Raw genomic sequence first — 20188 nt, 5'->3', positions numbered from 1 at the left:
CCATCATCCATAAATACTTTAGTTGTATTTCTTAATGACAAGGACATTCATACACAGCAAAATGATCAAAATCAGGGAATTAGCATTTATACACTAGAAATGTATCATCAACAATGTCTCATTAGTTCTCACTAATGTCCTTTATAATAAACACACATTCTTCAGGGGTGGGATCCAGGATCAATTGTTACATTTATTTGTTGCATCTCTTTAGTGTCTTTAATGTTCCTCAGTCATTCTGCATCTTGACATCTTGAGGGTTACGAGCCATTTATTATTATAGGATGTCCCACAACTTGGGTCTATCTGATGTTTTCCAAAGGGTAGATTTGGTGTGTGCATTATTGGAAGGAATGCCACAGTCCTCTGGTGTCCTGCTAGTGCATCGCATGGGGAAGCACATGGTGTTCACTTGTCCCATTCTGATGATGCTACTTTGATCATTTAAGGTATGGCTGCTAGGTATCTCCGTGGAAAAGTAACTGTTCCCCCCTTGTAATTAATGAATATTTGCAAGGGGGGGTAGTATTTGAGATTAGGGTGAACTCTTTCAGATTATGTACATTTCTGATTTATTTTTTTAAGATTGTATTTATTTATTCATGAGAGACACACAGAGACAGAGGCAGAGACACAGGAAGAGGGAGAAGCAGGCTCCATTCAGGGAGCCCAATGTGGGACTCAATCCCAGGACCTCGGGATCATGCCCTGAGCTGAAGGCAGAGGCTAAACTGCTGAGCCACTCAAGTGTCCCTACATTTCTGCTTTCTCATCAAACTTTCACTCATGTCTTTTGACATACACTGATCATTTTCATATAAGTCAATTACTATTAGCATGGCTGCCAAGGGGTGATTTTTGCAATTCCGATCTTCCTTCTACTTTTATTAGTTTTCATTCCACTTAAAGGATCTCTCATTTACTTAGTCATTCACTTATATAAGCATTGATTCTTATTTTATGGGTTAAATCTTTACTAACATTTTGTATATTTATGCTCAAATGTTTTGAAAGAGCTCTGGCAAGATAAACGTAAATGATGGATACAAGCTAGCTACTCTTTTCTCTCCTCTTAATGTAGCATGTTAGCTAATTTTGCAGTTCTATTCAGGTATTAGGGTAATCCAGTAGAAGCTGCTGTTGTCTCAAAAGTTGGGCACCAGTTCTGCCTCAGTGATTCACTGAAGTGGAGCTGAAGGAGCGCAAGCCACTCTTTTCTTGGAAGCTGGGAGCGTTTTATTGTTCTTAACTGTGCTGAGAATGCCAATGACTCTAAAGCTGGGGAAAAAAGACTCTTAATGAGTTTCAGTATTTTAATGTACTGCAGGTTCCCAATTGTATGAATTTAAGAAGCTTAGCAATTTGGTATCTTCTGAATAATAGCATTTATTTTATACTCTAAATACTCCCAGGGAAGTCTGAATAACATTGCAGCTTCTTTGGTGTAATAGCTTTGGTGGGCTAATTGACTTGAACAGTGGAATTACTCCTTAAAAAAAAAAAAAAAAAAAGAAAAGAAAAGGCCTTATGGTTTTGATTAATGAGCCCAGTAATAAATCATTAATCTTTTTAGCTCATAAATGATACGAACATTGCTCTCTTCCCCTCCCCCCACCATGATATATTTCTAGATTCTCTTGCTGATACAGTAGCCACATTTTAAGGGTTTAATCTCAGATCAAATATGCCCACCTCTACATAATCTAATGTAACATCTAGTAAGTTTGCACCTGTGAGGAATGCAGAGGGACAGATTCTAAATAGCAATGATTGTTCTTTTATAAACATGGTTTACATTTAGTTAGTAACTGTCCTCCTGCAATGCCCTAAATTTATTTTTAATTTAATAATAATTATAGGAAGAATGATGAATTACTGAGTTTCCTCTATGTACCTGGTACTGTAATAAACTTTTAGTGTATGTATCACCAAATTATCACAAGAACCCTCTGAGGTCATTCATATTATTATCTTCATTGTACAGTTCAGGAAATTGGCTGAGAAATGTTAATTACTAGTTACTGTCCTAGAACTAGTTAATGTCAGAGCCACTATGTCACTCTCTGCTCACAGATTATTTCTACCCAGTTTTCTGGAGATTTATGAATAAAGTTATTTTTGTTCAAATGGATATATATGTATGTGGATATGTGTGTATAGTTCTTATATTTCAAGAATTTTCATGTTTATCATGTAGTTGAGATGCCGTATAGAAATAATTTACATTGTCTAATACCATTTTGGGGAAAATAGAATTTCAAGTTATAAACTATAAGAGAATAAGGGGTAGATTTTGATATTCTTGGTGAGACTAATGTGTTAATTAATGAGAAATAGCTTTTTATTATTGAAATTTAGTTGTAAGCTATTCACTGGACTTCATTCTCTAAGAGACAAGGATCATGGCCTCTTGTGTCTGTATCCTCAGGATTTAGCTCAGTGACTGGTATATACTAGAAGATTAGATGTTTAATGAGTGAGTGAGTGAACAGTCAGTTGCAATGATGTCAAAAATAAGTGGAGAATCCATTCAGTAAAGTGCCAGGAGTCAGGATAAGTGAATCAACAAAGTGACTTTGAGTTGAGTGAGTGGTGTGATGATTCCCTCAGTGCCTCCACTGTCTCCAATGCCTCAAGGTGTGTTGGTCTACTGGGCGACAGGTCTTTTGTAGATAGAACTGAGCAAAAAACTGAGATGTATTCACTACGTTTTCATTCATCTTCTAGGCAGTCTTGGTGAAATCACTTAACTCCTTGTTGAGCCACATTAAGAAGAGACTTACTCTTTCCCGCTGATGAGTTTTAAGAAAATTCCACTTAACAGATGGGCCAAATAAAAGCTGGCAATGATGAAGGAAGTTACTCTCCTAGAAGGCAAATGGTTTATCTCATTTGAACACTTTCAACCCATTGTTGCACCTCCTCTTTGCTACCAAGGTTGCAATGTTAACATAAGGAATGGAAGCAAGACAGCAGCAATACTCCCCCACCTCGCCCCTCTCAACCCTCCCCTATTTCTGCATTGACAAATTTATTTTTTATTGTGAAATCCACACATACACCTTTTCCCATCTGATGATGTTAAGTACTATAGGCCATCAAATGTTCAGGATCTCTTTGGAAAGACTAGGATTAAATAAACCCAGGATATGCCATCCTTCACTTAGACCAACATGATTTAAATGTATAGCTGAATTTACTTTAAAAGAAGAAGAAGTACTCATGTAGAGCTGATTGCTTTCTCTTTCTCTATAACATGTGAATTGTTCATGGCTTTATAAAGCCAATTTCTATGAAATTGACATTGGACAATTTAGGAATAAAAGTAGATTCCAGCAAAACACCAGTGCAACAGCAACATTTGTACACAAAACTGTGGTTTTTCACTTTCTATATATTAAACATATTTTTTTAAATTTATCTTTGTGTAATAGAAGTTAGAAGGAAACTAGACAGTTAATTAGCTTTTCTTGGGAAATTTTATTGGTCCAGCCTTACCAACAAGACTTAACTTTGGGTCTTCTCTTGCTTACTCATTTCCTCAGTATGACTAAGTGATTTCCATTCTTAGTCAGAAAGGTAAATTGAGGTGCTAAGTAGGTTTACACATTGAACACATTCCTATAGGTATCCATCCAGAGTGGCTCCTTCACTTTGATCTCACAGAGAAAAGTCTGAGTCTTTAAATACACTACTTTTAAGTTGAAATCTCATGCTTCTGATTCAAATAGATTGGGATTTGAATTTTAGTTGGATTTCCTAATAGCTGTGTGATCTTGGGCAATTGCATAGCTTCTTATAACCCCAGGTTTCTTACATGTAAAATGAGGACATTAGCTATAACTACCCCTAGGGCTATTTCAAGGAATAAAACCATAATGAATTGAAGTAAATTTAAAGCACAGTGCTTGGCACATAGTAAACTTAAAATAAATATTAGATAATATCATACCATAGAATAGTAGTAACATAAATCCTATCTAAAAGCTAATAAATTGTATAATCATAATGTTAATCCCTTGTAGCAATCAATATATAGTGTGACCCATGTAATATGTGGAAATACTTATACTAAAAAAAGTTATTTGTTGTTTATCAGAAATTCAAATTTAACAGGCTGTCATTTTTTCAGGCTTCTCTAATTTCATAGGACACGGTGTTACCACATGAGGTCTGTTGCACAATTCCAAGAGTTATCACTTGTGTTGTGCTCTGGGGTGTCCTCTACATAGAATACAATGAGAATGGTTGCCCTCAAGTGGAACTCTACATCCCTAGCATCTTTATATTTCCGAGATACATTTGTGTGTGTACCACATATTATGTATGTGAGCCTCAGCAAATTTCTTTTTTTCTTTTTTTTTTCTCAGCAAATTTCTAAGCTGACATGTTGTAGGCAGAAGATACAAAATGATTTACAGTGCCCTCTATTTGTATGTGTTGTGGTGGACATTCTAGAAGAAATTAATAGAATAACAGTGTAAACTTATGGCTATATTCACACCATTTCTGTACTTCCAGTTGTTTGAAAGAGGATCATAGTCCTAATCATTATCAACAAATCAGGTGACAGTTTTCTAGCCCAGGGTTCACAAGAGGCTGATAAAATAGATATTCCTGGAGAATCCCTTCAGAGAGGTGGATAAGATTCTGAGAAAATGTGGTGTGATTTGTTTACAATATTGAGTAGTTCTCTATAGTTTGGTTTCCTGTTCTCATTTTTGACTGTCAGGACCCAGAGTACAAAACCATACATATTTGTGATCTAGTAATATATTACAATAAAACTATAGAGAGATCTCAATATTGTAAAATGTTAATTTAGCATTTTCTCACAGGAGAAACCAGCACGTCAGGGCTGATAATGGGCGATACTGAGCTCGAGTTCATGAGGTGCATGTGGAGGGAGAAGTCAAGGAAAGCCAGGAATCCAATCTGGCCACCTGTTCCAGGACCACAGGTAATTTGAATTCAGCCATAAAGACTCAAGAGGCTCATTTAATCATTCAATGCTCATCTCAACTTGAGGCTACTCAATTGATCTAGAAATAAAAGCCTTAAAGAACAGCACAAATGATCAGCAGTACAGGTTGTCCTAAGCCCTGGGTAAGGTGTCACAGTCAGGCCTCTGCCAAGTTTATTATGCAAAATGAACACTCCAACTGAACTTGAGGACATGAACTCCAGTTGCCAGTTTGCTTACATTAAATCTGAAATAATCAAATGCTTCTTTTAAAATATGTGTTCCTTATAGAAATTGTTCTTAATTGGTTCTTTTCTAAGGGAAATTGTTCTTATTGGTGCCATGGGAGGGAAAACTGATCCGTATCATCCTCCTCTCATGCCATCATCATGTGAAACTAGGGGAAGAAAAATTACCTTTTTTCTTTTAGTGGAGGGAGAAGATGATGGAAAATATAGGGCAGCCCCCTTCACCACTTACCAAACAGGACAGAGGACATGTTTCTTAGGCATCATGTAGAGGTGAAAGCCTACTTCTTAGCAGTCCTTTACTTTTCCCTTTGCTCTATAATCATTACCTTGGACATGATTCTAGAGCACCGATATTAGGGAAAGGCAAAGCGTCTTTCTCTCTTTTCTCTTTCCAAAGGCTATGGCTCTGTGGCTGAGGAATGCAGAAGTCCTAGTGTGAAGATCAGAGCTGATCATATGTCCTTATTTTTTTCATAACAATGCAGATTTGTCACAATGAACATATTGTATTAGAATTCTACAGAAAAATAGAACCAATAGGAGTTATTTGTTTGTTTGTTTGTTTATTTATTGGAATCTTCTCACATGATCATGGAGGCTAACAAACCCAAAGATCTGCAATCATCAGGCTGGAGAGATGATGGGGTAGTTCCAATGTGAAGGCCACCAAGTTTGAGGCCCAGGAAGAACTGAAGTGTCAATTTGAGCCTGAAGGCAGAGGAAAAAAATATATATAATATATATATATTAAATATATAAATATATATTAAAAAGTTTGTGTGTGTCCCAGCTTGAAGGCTAAAAGGTAGAAGGAATACTCTCTTAACTCAGGGGATCAGTCTTTTAGTTTTATTCAGGTCTTCAACTGAGTAGATGAGACCCGCCCACATTAGAAGGGCAATCTGCTTTTCCCAGTCAACAGATTCAAATGTCAAACTTACTGAGAAAACACCTTCATAGACCCATCCAGAATAATGTTTGACCAACCATCTGTGCCCCACATGGCACAGCGTAGTTGGCATATAAAATAACCATCAGACACATGTGTGGTACTAAAGCCAATATGGCCAGAACTATAGGCTTCCTCCAGGTACTACTTACCTAGAGGTGCCAGACCTCTGATAGCCATGCACTGAATATGCTGAGAATATTCCTAGAACAGGGAGGACAACTAAACAAGGTTGGTGGTAAACTAGTTCCAAAACCTCTGATGCCTCGAGGCCAGTTGTTTACATGGGAAGCCCTGACTCTTTGCTTCCTTTGCAGGGTGAGAGAAAACAAGTTGTTTTTTTTATTCTTATTAACTTTTAAATTGCTCCAACATTTAAAATAGACTATTCCATTAAAAAATAATTGCTCTTTTGTGTCTTGCCATTGATTTTCCCTTTTACAGGTGAGACTCATTGAACTGCCATATTTATAGGCAATCCCAGTAGTGGAAAGAGTAGATCAGGAGTCAAAACATATCACTTTTGATGTTGTTTATTTGCTTGCCGGCCATGTGACGTTGGCAACCCTTCTAAGATATCAGAACCAGTTTTCTTATTTGTAGAGTGGAGGTAATAACTTTTGCCTTCCCTACTTCATAGGATTATGATAAAGGGCCACATGAAATAAAAGGACCCTGAAGCACTTTGAATACTGTAAAACTCTGCTCTATGTAAGGTAATAATAATAATAATAATAATAATAATAATAATATTCAGTTTGTATGAACATCCCTCTCAATGTATTTTTAAAATATTATAGTCACATGTTTGCTTTAGAATTATTTCAGACTTCCTCAGGATATTTCTGGTTGTTTTATCACTCCTGCTTCAGATAATTCATCTTGAGACAGTTTTGTCTAATAGTTCAAAAATGACTATAAATTGGTTGCACACAATTTTATGATAATAAAAAGGATTTTATAGTATATAAAGTAAGCAAAAACTAATAAACACAGGGTTTTATACTATGATGAAAAAATAGGAATATAGTCCCCTAAAACAGTGTTACATAAAGTTTGGTTCACCAAATGGTACTGCTCTCAATGAAATAAGTAAAGAAATTGAGAGTAAGCATTTAAAACCTTCTATAACAAGTTTATATTGATATAACATTTAATCCAAATGTAATTTTGGTCTGTCAAGTGTAATAATAAAAAAATCTTAACTTTATTTTGCTTATCTTTTATCTTAATTTTATTTTTTATTAACTTATTTTTATTGGTCCATGACACCAACAAATATTGGTCCATGACAGATTTAAAATAAAAATGATCTCCCCCCCCCCCAGATAGCTTCATAAACATTGCTCTAAAGTCTCTAATACTAATAACTATTTCCTGAATATTTAAACGTAGTTTCAGCAAGACTGAGTGTTACCAAATCAAGTTTTTAAGTCTTCCACCAACTACCTTTTTCAGAATCATGTATATATAATAGCCATAATGCATATTCAAAATACACAGCCCCAGACAGTGTTGGTCTGGAGCTTCCCAGGTGTAATCTGAAACTGGCCCCAGTACTTGGAGGGTAGCAAAAGATAGATGGGTAGGTGGCCACTCCAGATGGGTAGGTGGCAGGTTTAGTGAGGAAAAGGAACTTACATACGAGATTTGTCTTAGGCAACAGTAAAATGAGTGGATCTTCATACCTCCTTGTCAAATCTTAAAGGTCTATATAGAAGCTTTAACTGGGGCCAGTCAACTACACTATCCAGATAGTCTCATCACCACATCACTATCCCAATGCTGTGTCCTTGGAGCAGGCCCTGGAAGTGAGGAAAGCAAGGAGAACCCACATTCCAAAGACAGGGGAGGAGGTGAAGAGCCACCAACTACCCAGGTGTGGCTAATGGATAAACCAGTGATCACATCTTCTCCATGACCTTCCCCAACAGATGTAACCTTCGATCTAGATTTGGACAACCATTATGTCCTCCATTTGCATTCATTTGCTTAGCTACCGTGAGATGCTCTGAAATTCTGAACTTGTCTTAAACTCTTAAAAACCAAATGAGTGCCAATAAATCCTATTTTGGCAATTTGCCTTTATGAAAAAACCTAAGAAAATGGCAGTCATTTCAGAAAAAAAAATTATTTACATATTCTTAAGTGTAAGGACAGATCTCTGCTTTCATTAATAATGTAGAGGATACCTTACTGTTTCACAGTCTTGTGACAAAATTAATAGATCAAGGAATCCCTGTATGAAAAGATGCAGCAACAGACCAAAATTGGGGAGTTACTTATGGTGACCTGGCCAATTCAATGTAATGCATGTGTGAATTATTGTCATATACTTTTACAAAGGAGTATACATTGCAGAGTATTCATTCAGTGAGTGTGTAAAATGCTGACCAAGGCTAGGAATTTTTTTCTTTTTCCATAGCCTTAGCTCCATAGCTAGAGCTATTGATAAATAAGCAAACTGAATAAAACAAAGAATTCAGAGACATTGATCATCATCTATGCTAATATTTCTTTGAGCTACAACTTGCTGTCTGCTATTCACTGTTTCTTAAAAGAAAAGGCAGTATTGTGAATTGGTAAGAACAGCAGACCATGGAAAAAGGACATGGATTCTACTTCTGGCCTGTTGCTAGCTGGGTGGACTCGAGCAAGCCATAACTACTCCTTTAGCTTCTTTTTTATTTTTATTTTTTTTTCATTTATTAAATGATCAGATTGAAGAGGATGTCCCCTAAAGTCCATCTTTGAACTAAATCATCATGAAAATTTAAGTTTAAAAAGTTTTCTTAAAGTTCTTTTTGATTGCAATTCTCACATGAGAATTTTTTTTCTGAAAAGTTAAAAGGAGAGTGCTCTCTGGTTCATAATGCCAAAGACTCTTTTGAAAGTGGCCATCAATTTACATAAACTTGATACATAGACAGCATTAAAAGTAAAAATATAAATGTATAATTGTATAAAATATAAATGTATGCATTATTTTAAAATTCATTCTATGTCAAGTCAACAAATACATTCAAGACTAATACCACATTTCAGAGTACAGAATTACTTAATGAATGACACTGCCCAATGCTATACTTTTTCTGTGAATGCATATTAAGGCATGACACTATCCAGTGCGATCATGTGTCTGCGTGCTTATCACACATCATATTGGAAAGCTGCGATGTGTTCTACACTTGGAAAATTTAAAAATGGATTTGAATCAGGATAAGCTAATTCATTGTTATCTAGAGAAAATTAAAAGATCTATATAACACAATGGGATAATGCGTTGGCTAAGTGTGGTTAGTTAGCCTGATCAAGGACAAAGGGGTGCTGAGCAATTTCCAACCCATTCAGGGGACTTCAACCTGGTGCAGCTCCTTTCTGAGAAGTCCGGGATTGATACAGGAACTCCCAATCTGAGGGACATGTATCCTCATGGAACTTAAGTAGATATAGGTGTGCAAGATCCAGAAATTGCATCATAAGAAAATTATTCTTTTCATTAATTCCGTCTCAATTCTAATTCTTCCCAGGGGGAAAAAAGGACTCCCATCTGGTGCTAGTGAGCTTCTCACACCTCTCTTAATTACAAATCTCGTTTGTAACTGAGAAAAAGTCAACCATGAGAGTCAATGCCTTTACAAACAAACAGTACCTAGCTATAATTTAAGAACGCTAATTTGTTTCCTGTTCTTGCATTAACCTATTTATGCCAATTAAACCAGCTTTTTAGTTTGATAGCAACATAAAGTTACTTTTTAAATGAACCTATTTGAGGCCAAAGGTACATTGACTTAAAGAAAGCTTTTCAGTAAATAAAATAGTTCTACATGGCTGACAATCATTTCTCGGGTGACATGCAGGTGATTGAAGCTTGGGAAATATTGGGCTAGTGAGAAACACACTGAGCTAGAAGATAGTGAAACTTGGTCGCTAAATCTAATTCCAGTCCTGTCACTAATTATCAGATTGTCCTCAGGCAAGGTGATGCATCTGCTTGGCTCCCATTTCCTTATTATCCAATGAATATATTGACATATTAGATCAATGAATGATATTTTCCGAGCTACCTTTGGAGTGACGATGTAAAGATTAAAATTAAATGCTGGGTAGTAAAATAGTATAAAAGTTATATAGGGGCACCTGGGTGGTGCAGTGGGTTAGGCATCTGACTCTTGGTTTCGGCTTATTTCCTGATCTCAGGGTTGTGAGATCGAGCCCCATGGCTGCTCAGATTCTTTCTCTGTCTCCCATGGGCCCTCCACTCATGCTCTCTCTGTCTCTCCCTAAAATAGAAAATTAAAAAAAAAAACTTGTTTGTATATAAGATTCCTAATTATGTATCGAAACATCACTTTTTCTTTTTTTTCCTTCCCTTCACCCCAGCAAAATAAATAAATAAATAAATAAATAAATAAATAAATAAATAATCATGAGCATTTAGGAAAGCATAATAGATAATATTATCTCTGTTTTCACCCTAGGATCATGCCATTTTTTAGTAGTATGTGTGCGTGTGTGTGTGTGTGTTAGAGAATGAGGGGGAGACTGGCTACAGTTGTACAGTTTCTACATTTACACTATTCCTAAATACTAAAGCTGTGTTGTCTTTTTCTGATTATGTTTGTTTTTACTTTTCCATGGTGATAAAAAAGCTTGAAAACTAAACTATGTTAAAAAAAAATTAACCTAGGGACACCTGGATGGCTCAGTGGTTGAGCGTCTGCCTTTGGCTCAGGGCATGATCCTGGGGTCCTGGGACCAAGTCCTATATCAGGCTCCCTGTGGATTTAATAAAATGTTTTTTAAAATTGACCAATTAATTATTAATATAAAAGCTTAATAAAATATTGTGGCCTATGTATTTAGAACTGATAAAAAAAACAGTAGTTTCACACCAAATTGTTTTTGAATTAATATTTGGAATCTTGCTTATTATATTTTTTTCATTGCAACTAAAACCTTACTTTTTCTAAGGTATGAATATGATATCTCTTCACAAAAGATGTTTTACTGTTGTATAATGTCAATTTCTATAGATTCCAGAATTTCTTTTTCCAATTTAATCTCACTTATCCTTGAGTTAAGGTTGTTGTTTTGGTTAAAATAAAAAGGTGCAGTTAAATATATGATATATTCTAATCTTAGTGGTTAATATGCCAGGTTTATGACTGTTTTATCTTGTACCTATATACAACTAAGTCCCAGTACTAATTCATTGTGTGAAAGAGAGAACATCCATGGATGCAGAGATAATGCTAACAATTGTTTGGGTTCCCTTTCTATTTTTTTTTTTTTTTAACGATTGTATTTATTTATTCATGAGAGACACACAGAGAGGCAGAGAAACAGGCAGAGGGAGAAGCATTCTCCCTATGAGGAGCCCAATATGGGACTTGATCCCAGGAACCCTGGCATCACAACCTGAGCTGGAGGCAGACACTCAACCACTGAACCACCCAGGTGCCCCAAAGGGTCTCATTCTATTAAGGAAACCTATTTAGCACTATTGCTGTTGGATTAGAAAATGATAGACTTCATAATCTCATTCACACATGTTTATGTATGCTGTACGATAACAATTCCCAACCTTGAGCAGTCATCAGAACCACCTGGTTGTCAAAATACCAAGTGCTTGTCCCACCCTCAAGTGTCTGATTCGGTAGTTCTGGGGTAAGGCCTGAGAATTTGCGTTTTTAGGAAATTCCACAGTGACGCTGGGGCGGATGTGGTTCTCCTCCTGCCTCAGCCTTTGGTCTAGTGGAAGGCAGTAGAGCAGGACAGTGAAGCCTGTGGACTTAGGTGATAGCCCACAGACTTCGGTAATAGCCCCAGATTTCAGCCCTGGGTTTGATACTTAGGAGCTCTGTAACTTGGACAAATTAGGGATCAATTTTGTCTTCTGAACAATGGTAACAACTATATTTATTGGGAAAATGAATAAAATAATGCATATTAACTGTGTAGAACAGTGCTTAGCCCTGTTCTGAGCACTCACTAAATGCAACATTAGTAACTAGTGGTGATGGTAGTTGGAGCAGTGAGCGTAGAAGCAGTAGTTAGTGGGAATAGAAAAGAACATACATGTTTCCTTAGTTCAGTTGCAATAAATGTTTGTTTTTCATTCTTAAGGAGGCTGGACAGAAAGCTTGGTTTTCATTTATGACATTGTTTCTGTGAGAAACACTCCAGCAAGAAGGGAATTCATTGAAAAGAAGTAGAGCCATTAGTAAAAGAAATGCTCAAGAGTGTGTGGGAGATGGGAATCTATGTTGCATTCAAGCAAAAGTTTATCCGTTTGTGCAGTACATTTTTCAATATTCAGAACTTAATGCATTTGTTTCTTTCCTTCCCTTAGCAACAAGAGCAAGACCCAACAAACCTATACATCTCAAATCTCCCCATTTCTATGGATGAGCAGGAACTTGAGAATATGCTGAAACCCTTTGGACATGTCATTTCCACAAGAATACTAAGAGATGCTAATGGAGTCAGCAGAGGCGTTGGCTTTGCCAGGTAAAACATTTGCTAAGTGTACATGTATTTTTTTGCCTTTCCTCCTTATTCCCATTTAATTCCATTCCTTTCTAGCACTAGGGCCCAAAGCAATAGAATATTTTACTCTCTCCCTGACAAAAAGTAGCTTTCCAAACCAACTCCGTATCTTTGCTTCAATCCAAAGAATTCCAATGTAATTATAAATATGTTATGCTTGCTTAAAATATGTACATAGAATGGTTATATGTGTCTCAGGTCATAATGATATGCATACCCAGTTCCCAGTTCTCTCTATGCCTGTATATTAGCAAAATCAGATGCTGCCAATCTCTGCTAGTGGTAATAAATGCCCAGTACCCCAAAGCTAAAGAGCCCATGTGGTGAACAAAGCATCCAAATGCTTTTGCATTGATTTCCAAAGAAGGAGACAATAGAATTTCTCAGTGAAGAGAAGGAAGGAATTGCTGGGAAGTCCCAAGGAACCCAGAAATATAAGGGAGAGTTAGGAGGGCATTTGCATTTAAGAGGCCCCCTGGCTGTGTAGTTTTGATGTTTTACACAGAACAGAAAAAAGCAAATTGCACTTTTTTCATTGTCAGAGAAAGAAAAGTAGTTTCATCTTAACTTTAAGGGGATGTTTACAAAAGAAGATCTCAGCCAGGGTTGGAGTTAAAATGGTTGTACCTGCTGTGCTTTCATGAAAAACAAAGCATAAGAAACCACAGAGAAAAAGAAACTGCTCTACAGCAAAGAATGAGAGTAAAAGCTGTGTCTCCATGGCTTGATGTGTTGATGTGTCTCCAGCTGACTTAACATGGATGAGTAAATGGATGCTAGTGTCATTTGGAAGTCAGCCCATTGCAGACAGGTCCATCTATAATGAACCCCATCATTATATGGAAACCATTCCAAATCAACTTTCATTAACCCACTTTGAAAGATAACAAATTGTAGGGGGACCTCAGTGGTTCATTTGGTTAGGTGTCTGACTCTTGACCTCAGCTTGGGGCATGATCTCAGGGTTTTGAGATCAAGCCTCACATCAGGCTCTGTCCTGAGCATGAAGCCAGCCAGGGATTCTCTCTCTCCCTCTTCCCCTCCTACACTCACTTTCTCTCTCCATCTTAAAAAAAAAAAAAAAAGTTAAATAAATATAAACCAATCTCTGACTTGACTTCCTACAAATGGACCATATCTTAAAATTCTTATCTCCACCATTTTCTAGTAGACTGGTAGACATATACAAGATACATGATGATTTGAGGAGAAATAAGCAGAATGAAGGAAATCTCCCTCCCTTGCATGTATGTTTGAGGCATTCACTTTTTTCAGATCATTGATAACTGCTCATTTGCATGGTCAAGGCAGAGCTAATCACATCACCTGAGTCTCTGAATTTTGTAAGTGTATCATTATTGGATAGTGGATAAGCAGCTGTTCAGGACTGGCCAGTGTGGGGATTCACTGAAATGACGGCTGAAACAGCATTCACATTCTTTTGGTTCTTCTCCCACTTCTCATTCCCCCAAAAACTAACAAATAGTTTCTCCTTCATTTGTACTTCTGGTGTGAAATGAACATATTTCAACTTTATCAGGGAAAAACATTTTCTAAGATTTATAGTGATTTTCTTTTTCTTTTCTTTGTTTTTTTAAGTTAAGGGCTTTTGGTACAGAGTACATTAATTTGCTAGGGCTTCCATAACAGAATACAACAGACTGGGTAGGTTAAATGTTGAAAATGTCTGGAAGCTAGAAGTCCAAGATCATGGTACTAGTAGGTTTGGTTTCCTCTGAGGCCTTTCCCTCTGTCTTATAGATGACCTTTTTTTCCCTGTATCTTCACATGGTCTTCCTTTTTTTTTTTTTTTTCTTTTTTCTTTTTCACATGGTCTTCCCTCTCTATGTCTTACTATCTTCTTTTTAAAAAGGGAATCAGTCATGGGTGCCTGGCTGGCTCAGTCAGAAGAGCATGCGACTCTTGACCTCGGGGTCATAGTTTCAGGTCCTATATTGTGTTAGAGATTATTTAAATACATAAACTTAATTTAAAAATAAATTTAAAAATATCAGGGCACCTGACTGGCTCAGTCAGTTAAGCATCTGCCTTTGACTCAGGTCATGGTCCCAGGGTCCTGGGATCGAGAGCCCCCCCCCCCCCCCATTGTCAGGCTTGCTGCTCAACAGGGAGTCTGCTTCTTCTTCTTTTTTTTTTTTTTTTCAAGATTTTATTTATTTATTCATGAGACAGAGAGAGAGAGAGAGAGAGAGAGAGAGAGAGAGAGGCAGAGATACAGGTAGAGGGAGAAGCACGCTCCATGCAGGGAGCTTGACATGGGACTTGATCCCGGGTCTCCAGGATCAAGGGCCGAAGGAAGCGCTAAACCGCTGAGCCACCTGGGCTGCCCAGGGAGTCTGCTTCTCTGTCTTCCTATGCCTCCCTCTACCCTTGCTCTCCCATGAATGTTCTCTCTCTCAAATAAGTAAATAATCTTGAAAAAGGAAAGTAAAGGACCTCAGTCAGATTGGATGAGGGCCCACCCATATAAGGCCCTATCTCCATATATAGTCACATTATGAAGTACTGGGGCCTGGGACTTCAACATAGGAATTTGTATGTCACAATATAGGCATAATTCAGCTTATAACACAGAGATTGGGCTGTTCCTTTCTCTCACTTTTGTCTTCTCTATACACTTTCAGTTTGCTTAAAATGAAGAATATTCTTTTTTTTAATTTTTATTTTTTATTTTTTATTTTTTTTTCATCTCAACAGATTTTTATTTTTATTATTTTTTATTTTTATTTTTATTTTTTAATAATAAATTTATTTTTATTGGTGTTCAATTTGCCAACATACAGAATAACACCCAGTGCTCATCCCGTCAAGTGCCCACCTCAGTGCCCACCACAGTTCTTCTTAGTGAAGAACCAAGAAATGCACATTGTAAACAGGCAACACTATCATTATAGTATATGATATCATGAAAGAGTAAATCCGATAGTTTTTGTTTCCCCTTTAGGAGCTGAAGAAAAGTGGGAATTTTAAATTATTCTTTTATGCCTGCTCTGAATGCAGCTTCCCTCTTTTAGTGCAATTTGCATGCAGAAGCTACAAATGATTCTTTAAAATACAAATCTGAGGGCAGCCCAGGTGGCCCCCGGTTTAGCGCCGCCTGCAGCCCAGGGCATGATCCTGGAGACCCCGGATCAAGTCCCACTTCAGGCTCTCTGTATGGTGCCTGCTTCTCCCTCTGCCTGTGCTCTGCCTGTGCCTCTGCCTCTATGAATAAATAAATTAAAAAAATCTTTAAAAAAAATAAAATACAAATCTGATCATGTCAGGGTACTGTTTATATCCCTTCGTATGATTGGATTTACCAGCCTCTCCACCATCATCCCTGACATGATCATTCCTGACATCACTCACCTTCCTGGCCTTCTGTGCCTTCCTGTCTCCTATACTGGGCGCAAGAAGCCCTTCTTGACTGTTACACTTTCCATGACTCTTACCCTGGTTTCTGCCTTCTTATCCTTTAGGTATTAGCTTAAACATGTTTTCTTCAGAGAATCCTTTACTGACCACAAACTCCAGCTTTCAAAGTTAGATGGTCTGGTTATAGCTCCTGTCAAAGTTTATGGGTTTTTTGTTTTGTTTTGTTTTTCCCCAAAGAAAATTTGTCAAAATCATAAAGAATTCATTATTTAATCTTTGTCTTCATTCATTGGATTATACATATCCTTAAGTCATGTTTCCTTTTCACTGTTGGAAGGATGGATGGGTAGATGGTTAGCATAACTGCCTTCCTATGAAGTTCCTGAATGACTAACCCCCCAAACAATGGCCATTTAAAACTCTGAGCTTTGAATATGAATTACCAGTCATATTCCAATACTGAAACTTAGGTCTGCATACTCTAAGTCATGTTATTTTCCAATTTCAGAAAGTAGCATGTGGATTGGTTCAAATAGGTTCAAATCAGTTTCTTAGGTATAAGAAATCAAAAGAAAATATGAATCTGCCTCTTTTGTAAGAAGCCAAGAAACTGATGAAGAATCAGTATTTCATTCTCCATGTGTCTTAGAGTTGAAATTCCAAGGAGCAGGATCCCACATGATCTACCTAATTTGAAGATGTGAGAAAATAATGTTAACTATATCATATGTCAGTGGGTCTGCTCAGATTTCTCTTTCCTCACACTTGGGCATTTGCTCTGCATTTTCTCAAACCACCCTGGCTGTTGCTTTAACAAAACTCAATCATTCACAAATTAACTTTTACACAGTTTTCCTTCTTTTTAAAATATTTTCCTGTTGTTCAGCCACTCTCATTCAGAGGTCTCCCTCTGAACCACAAAACAGAGATGACTTGAGTGACAGTTTTCTTACTTCTTTCCAAGATACTGCATAGCTGGTGAGAGAAGTTAATGGATTATGTACAATAAATGCCTTGGGACAATGGTTCTCAAAGTGTAGTTTCCAGGACAGAAACATCAGCATTGCTTGGGAAATTGTTAGAAATGCAATTTTGGAGCTGTATCCCAGACTTACTGAATCAGCAATGGTTGGCAGTGGATGGGGTGCAGCAATCTGTGCTTTAACAAGCACTTAGGCGACTCTCCTGCTCTCTAAACCATAAAAAGCATTGCCTTCAGGCATCAGACTGGTTCTCAAATCATCTGGAAGGCCTGTAAAATCTCAAATTGCTGAGCTTCATTCCTAGAAAAAAAATTTTGATGGAGTTAATTCCTGTTGACATCTCTATCACACTGTATCACTTTGTCAAATATACTAGTCATGAATCCATCTCCCTTCCTGTTCTCCAGATATAGGGACCAGATCTTGTTCTTACTCATGTCCGTCCCAGCACCTAGAAAATTGTCTGGCACATTATTAATCTTCAGTAAATTTTCGATGATGAACAAATGAAATCACTTCAAGTGTTAAGGTTTTGCTTTTGTTTGTTTTTGACTCTAACTGTGCAGGGTGGTAGCATTGATGATAATGATAAGCCAATTCTGAGATGGGTGTCCTGGGATTTTAGAGGAAACTGGAGTAGCATCAGCTCAGCTATTATTGATTTACAAATTATTTCTTCCTCTAAAAGTTCACAGTGCCACAGGCATTATTAAAAGAAAATGTTATTTGATTGGAAGAACAGTCGGCCTGCAATTGTGCCTGGTAAATCATAGCTATCTCTTGAATTTTTGACTCTCTCAATTCATGTAACCTGAATAATTTTTTAAAATCAGGCTTCATTTTAAATATTTTACTTACTTACTTGTTTGTTTATGTGTTTATTTATATTTAGAGAGAGAGAGAGTGCTCACATGCACATCAGTGGGAGTAGGGGCAGAGGAAGAAGGAGAGAATCTCAAGCAGACTCCACACTGAGCATGGGGCTTGATCTCAAGACCCTGAGATCATGACCTAAGCGGAAACCAAGAGTCAGTTGCTTAACTGACCGAGCCACCCAGGTGCCCCAGCAGGCTTCATTTTAAATATTACCATTGGTCACTTCTAATCACCAGATGGGGTCCTTGATTCATGGGCAAGAGATGCTAAAATTCTTTAATTAGAAAGAAATCCCCCCATTATTATTTTACTCTCAAGCTATACATTAATCTCCTTTGATAACCATCTCTTCAAAGTAAAGGTAATATCTTCATTTTATATTTAAAACACTGAACTTCAAAGCATAAATTTGAATGCCAGTAGGGTGCACAGACGGCACAATTACAGGCTTTTCAAAGTCCGAGAAGCACCAAATATATCTGAAATTACAGACATTTTATTTTATTTTATTTATCTATTTTTTTTACTCTCTTGTAACTTAAAACAATTTGTAAGATCCACCGCCCTCTAGGCAGCATTTTATAGCCAAGTCATAAACCTCCAAAAACAGAAGTTTACGGTGGGAATGCTGACCATCAGACGAGTCAGACTCACTACTGCAGAGCTAACGGGTGCCAACAGACTACCTTGCCTTCCAGGGTGAGGATCAGAGCATAAATCAGCCTGAGGCTGGACGGACATGACTGCGTGTTCATGTTATTCATTTCCCATTCCCAGAAACATGAAACCATTTGTCTAACAAAAATCACATTGAAAGACTGTTATGTGAGGCGGGGAAAGAATGACCCAGAGTGCTGAAGTGATGGCAGGGGTGGGGGGTGGGGTGGGGGGAGGTAAACATTCACAATTAATCCAGCTTCAACATCTGGGAACATAGACCCTCTTTAAGAAATACATTTACTGTCCCCTGGTGAGCTAAAGAGCGTGAGAGACCGCTGAGCACAGAGACCTTTGTATTTTGTAATCTTTTTCACCTCTCTTCGGTGCTCTTCATTTGATTCTCATGGAATTTTGTTTGAATGACTTTTAACATATGTTCTACCTCTCCCTACTGAAAGAACAAGTTTTCCAATTAAATAGTTTCAGTGTTTTCTTTTTGCTAAGTAAAATAATAATAATAATAATAATAATAATAATAATAATAACAATAACAATAATAATAATAATAATTGAGGTTATAGGCAAATATCAGCCTGATTATTAAAAATCAGTATAAATAGTAGGTTAAAAATACTTTATTTTCTTTTATGGGCTTTGAATATCTTTAAAATTTTATTGATTTGTTATCTACTCCCTGATATTTCTTGCTCCCTATCTTCTCCCCTCCTGGAATATAGTGAAACTTTGACTCAGAATCAGCATAATGAAAATAAAAGAATTTTTAAAATTATAAGACAAATACCAGTGCTTCCTATGCAGGTAGCATAGATATAAGACCCTTTAATTTTTTATTTATTTTTTTGATTTTATTATTATTATTTTTTTAATTTATGATAGTCACAGAGAGAGAGAGAGAGAGAGAGATGCAGAGACATAGGCAGAGGGAGAAGCAGCTCCATGCACCGGGAGCCCGACGTGGGATTCGATCCCGGGTCTCCAGGATCGCGCCCTGGGCCAAAGGCAGGCGCCAAACCGCTGCGCCACCCAGGGATCCCTATAAGACCCTTTAAAATGACCATCAAGCTTATCTAATTTTCATTGTTTGGAATATGTTTCAATCGTATCTGTTGATCTGATTGAATCTCTCTTTGTGTTATAAATTCTCCCCCTTGCTGTTTTGGCTATTCTTTTGCCATTTCTTCCTCAAACCTACCTGGAAGTAGGAAATCAAATGTGAACAAAGAAAATCTCCAAAAGTAAATTTAGTGATCAGTCATCTCCAAACCATAGCTGCGTTTGCACAGAAAGAAGTTACAGTGTTTGCTAAAACTGAAGAGAATAAGGTCTATTACTCTATTTGGTAATCTTAATTCCTCATGCAATTTGCCAGCAAATGTGATCTACTGGAGAGTAAACTCTCCATGCTTCAGGTTCTGGATCTTTGTTCTTGTTTTGTGTTTCTTCATTTATCTTGATCTGTTTCTGCATATTGTATCTTTTTCTTTCATTCACTGTCCATAAGTATCTGTAAGTCATGATCACAGCAAGATATATGGAAGAACATTCTTCTTTCTTT

General features: G+C 37.1%; 1 protein-coding gene across 25 annotated transcripts in view; it reads left to right on the top strand.

Annotated features, from left to right (window-relative positions):
* Positions 1-20188, top strand: part of RBMS3 (RNA binding motif single stranded interacting protein 3) — a 1278291-nt gene that overhangs the window by 1015474 nt on the left and 242629 nt on the right. For all 25 annotated transcript variants that reach the window (XM_072726630.1, XM_072726631.1, XM_072726632.1 and 22 more), the window contains one exon: positions 12519-12676. In XM_072726630.1, coding sequence (XP_072582731.1) covers positions 12519-12676 — 158 coding nt within the window. The remainder of the gene's footprint in view (positions 1-12518; positions 12677-20188) is intronic.

This window comes from Vulpes vulpes, chromosome 11 (assembly GCF_048418805.1).
Source record: "Vulpes vulpes isolate BD-2025 chromosome 11, VulVul3, whole genome shotgun sequence".
Taxonomy (NCBI): Eukaryota; Metazoa; Chordata; class Mammalia; order Carnivora; family Canidae; genus Vulpes; species Vulpes vulpes.
Note: the sequence above shows the minus strand (reverse complement) of the source record. Positions and strands in the feature narration are given on the sequence as shown.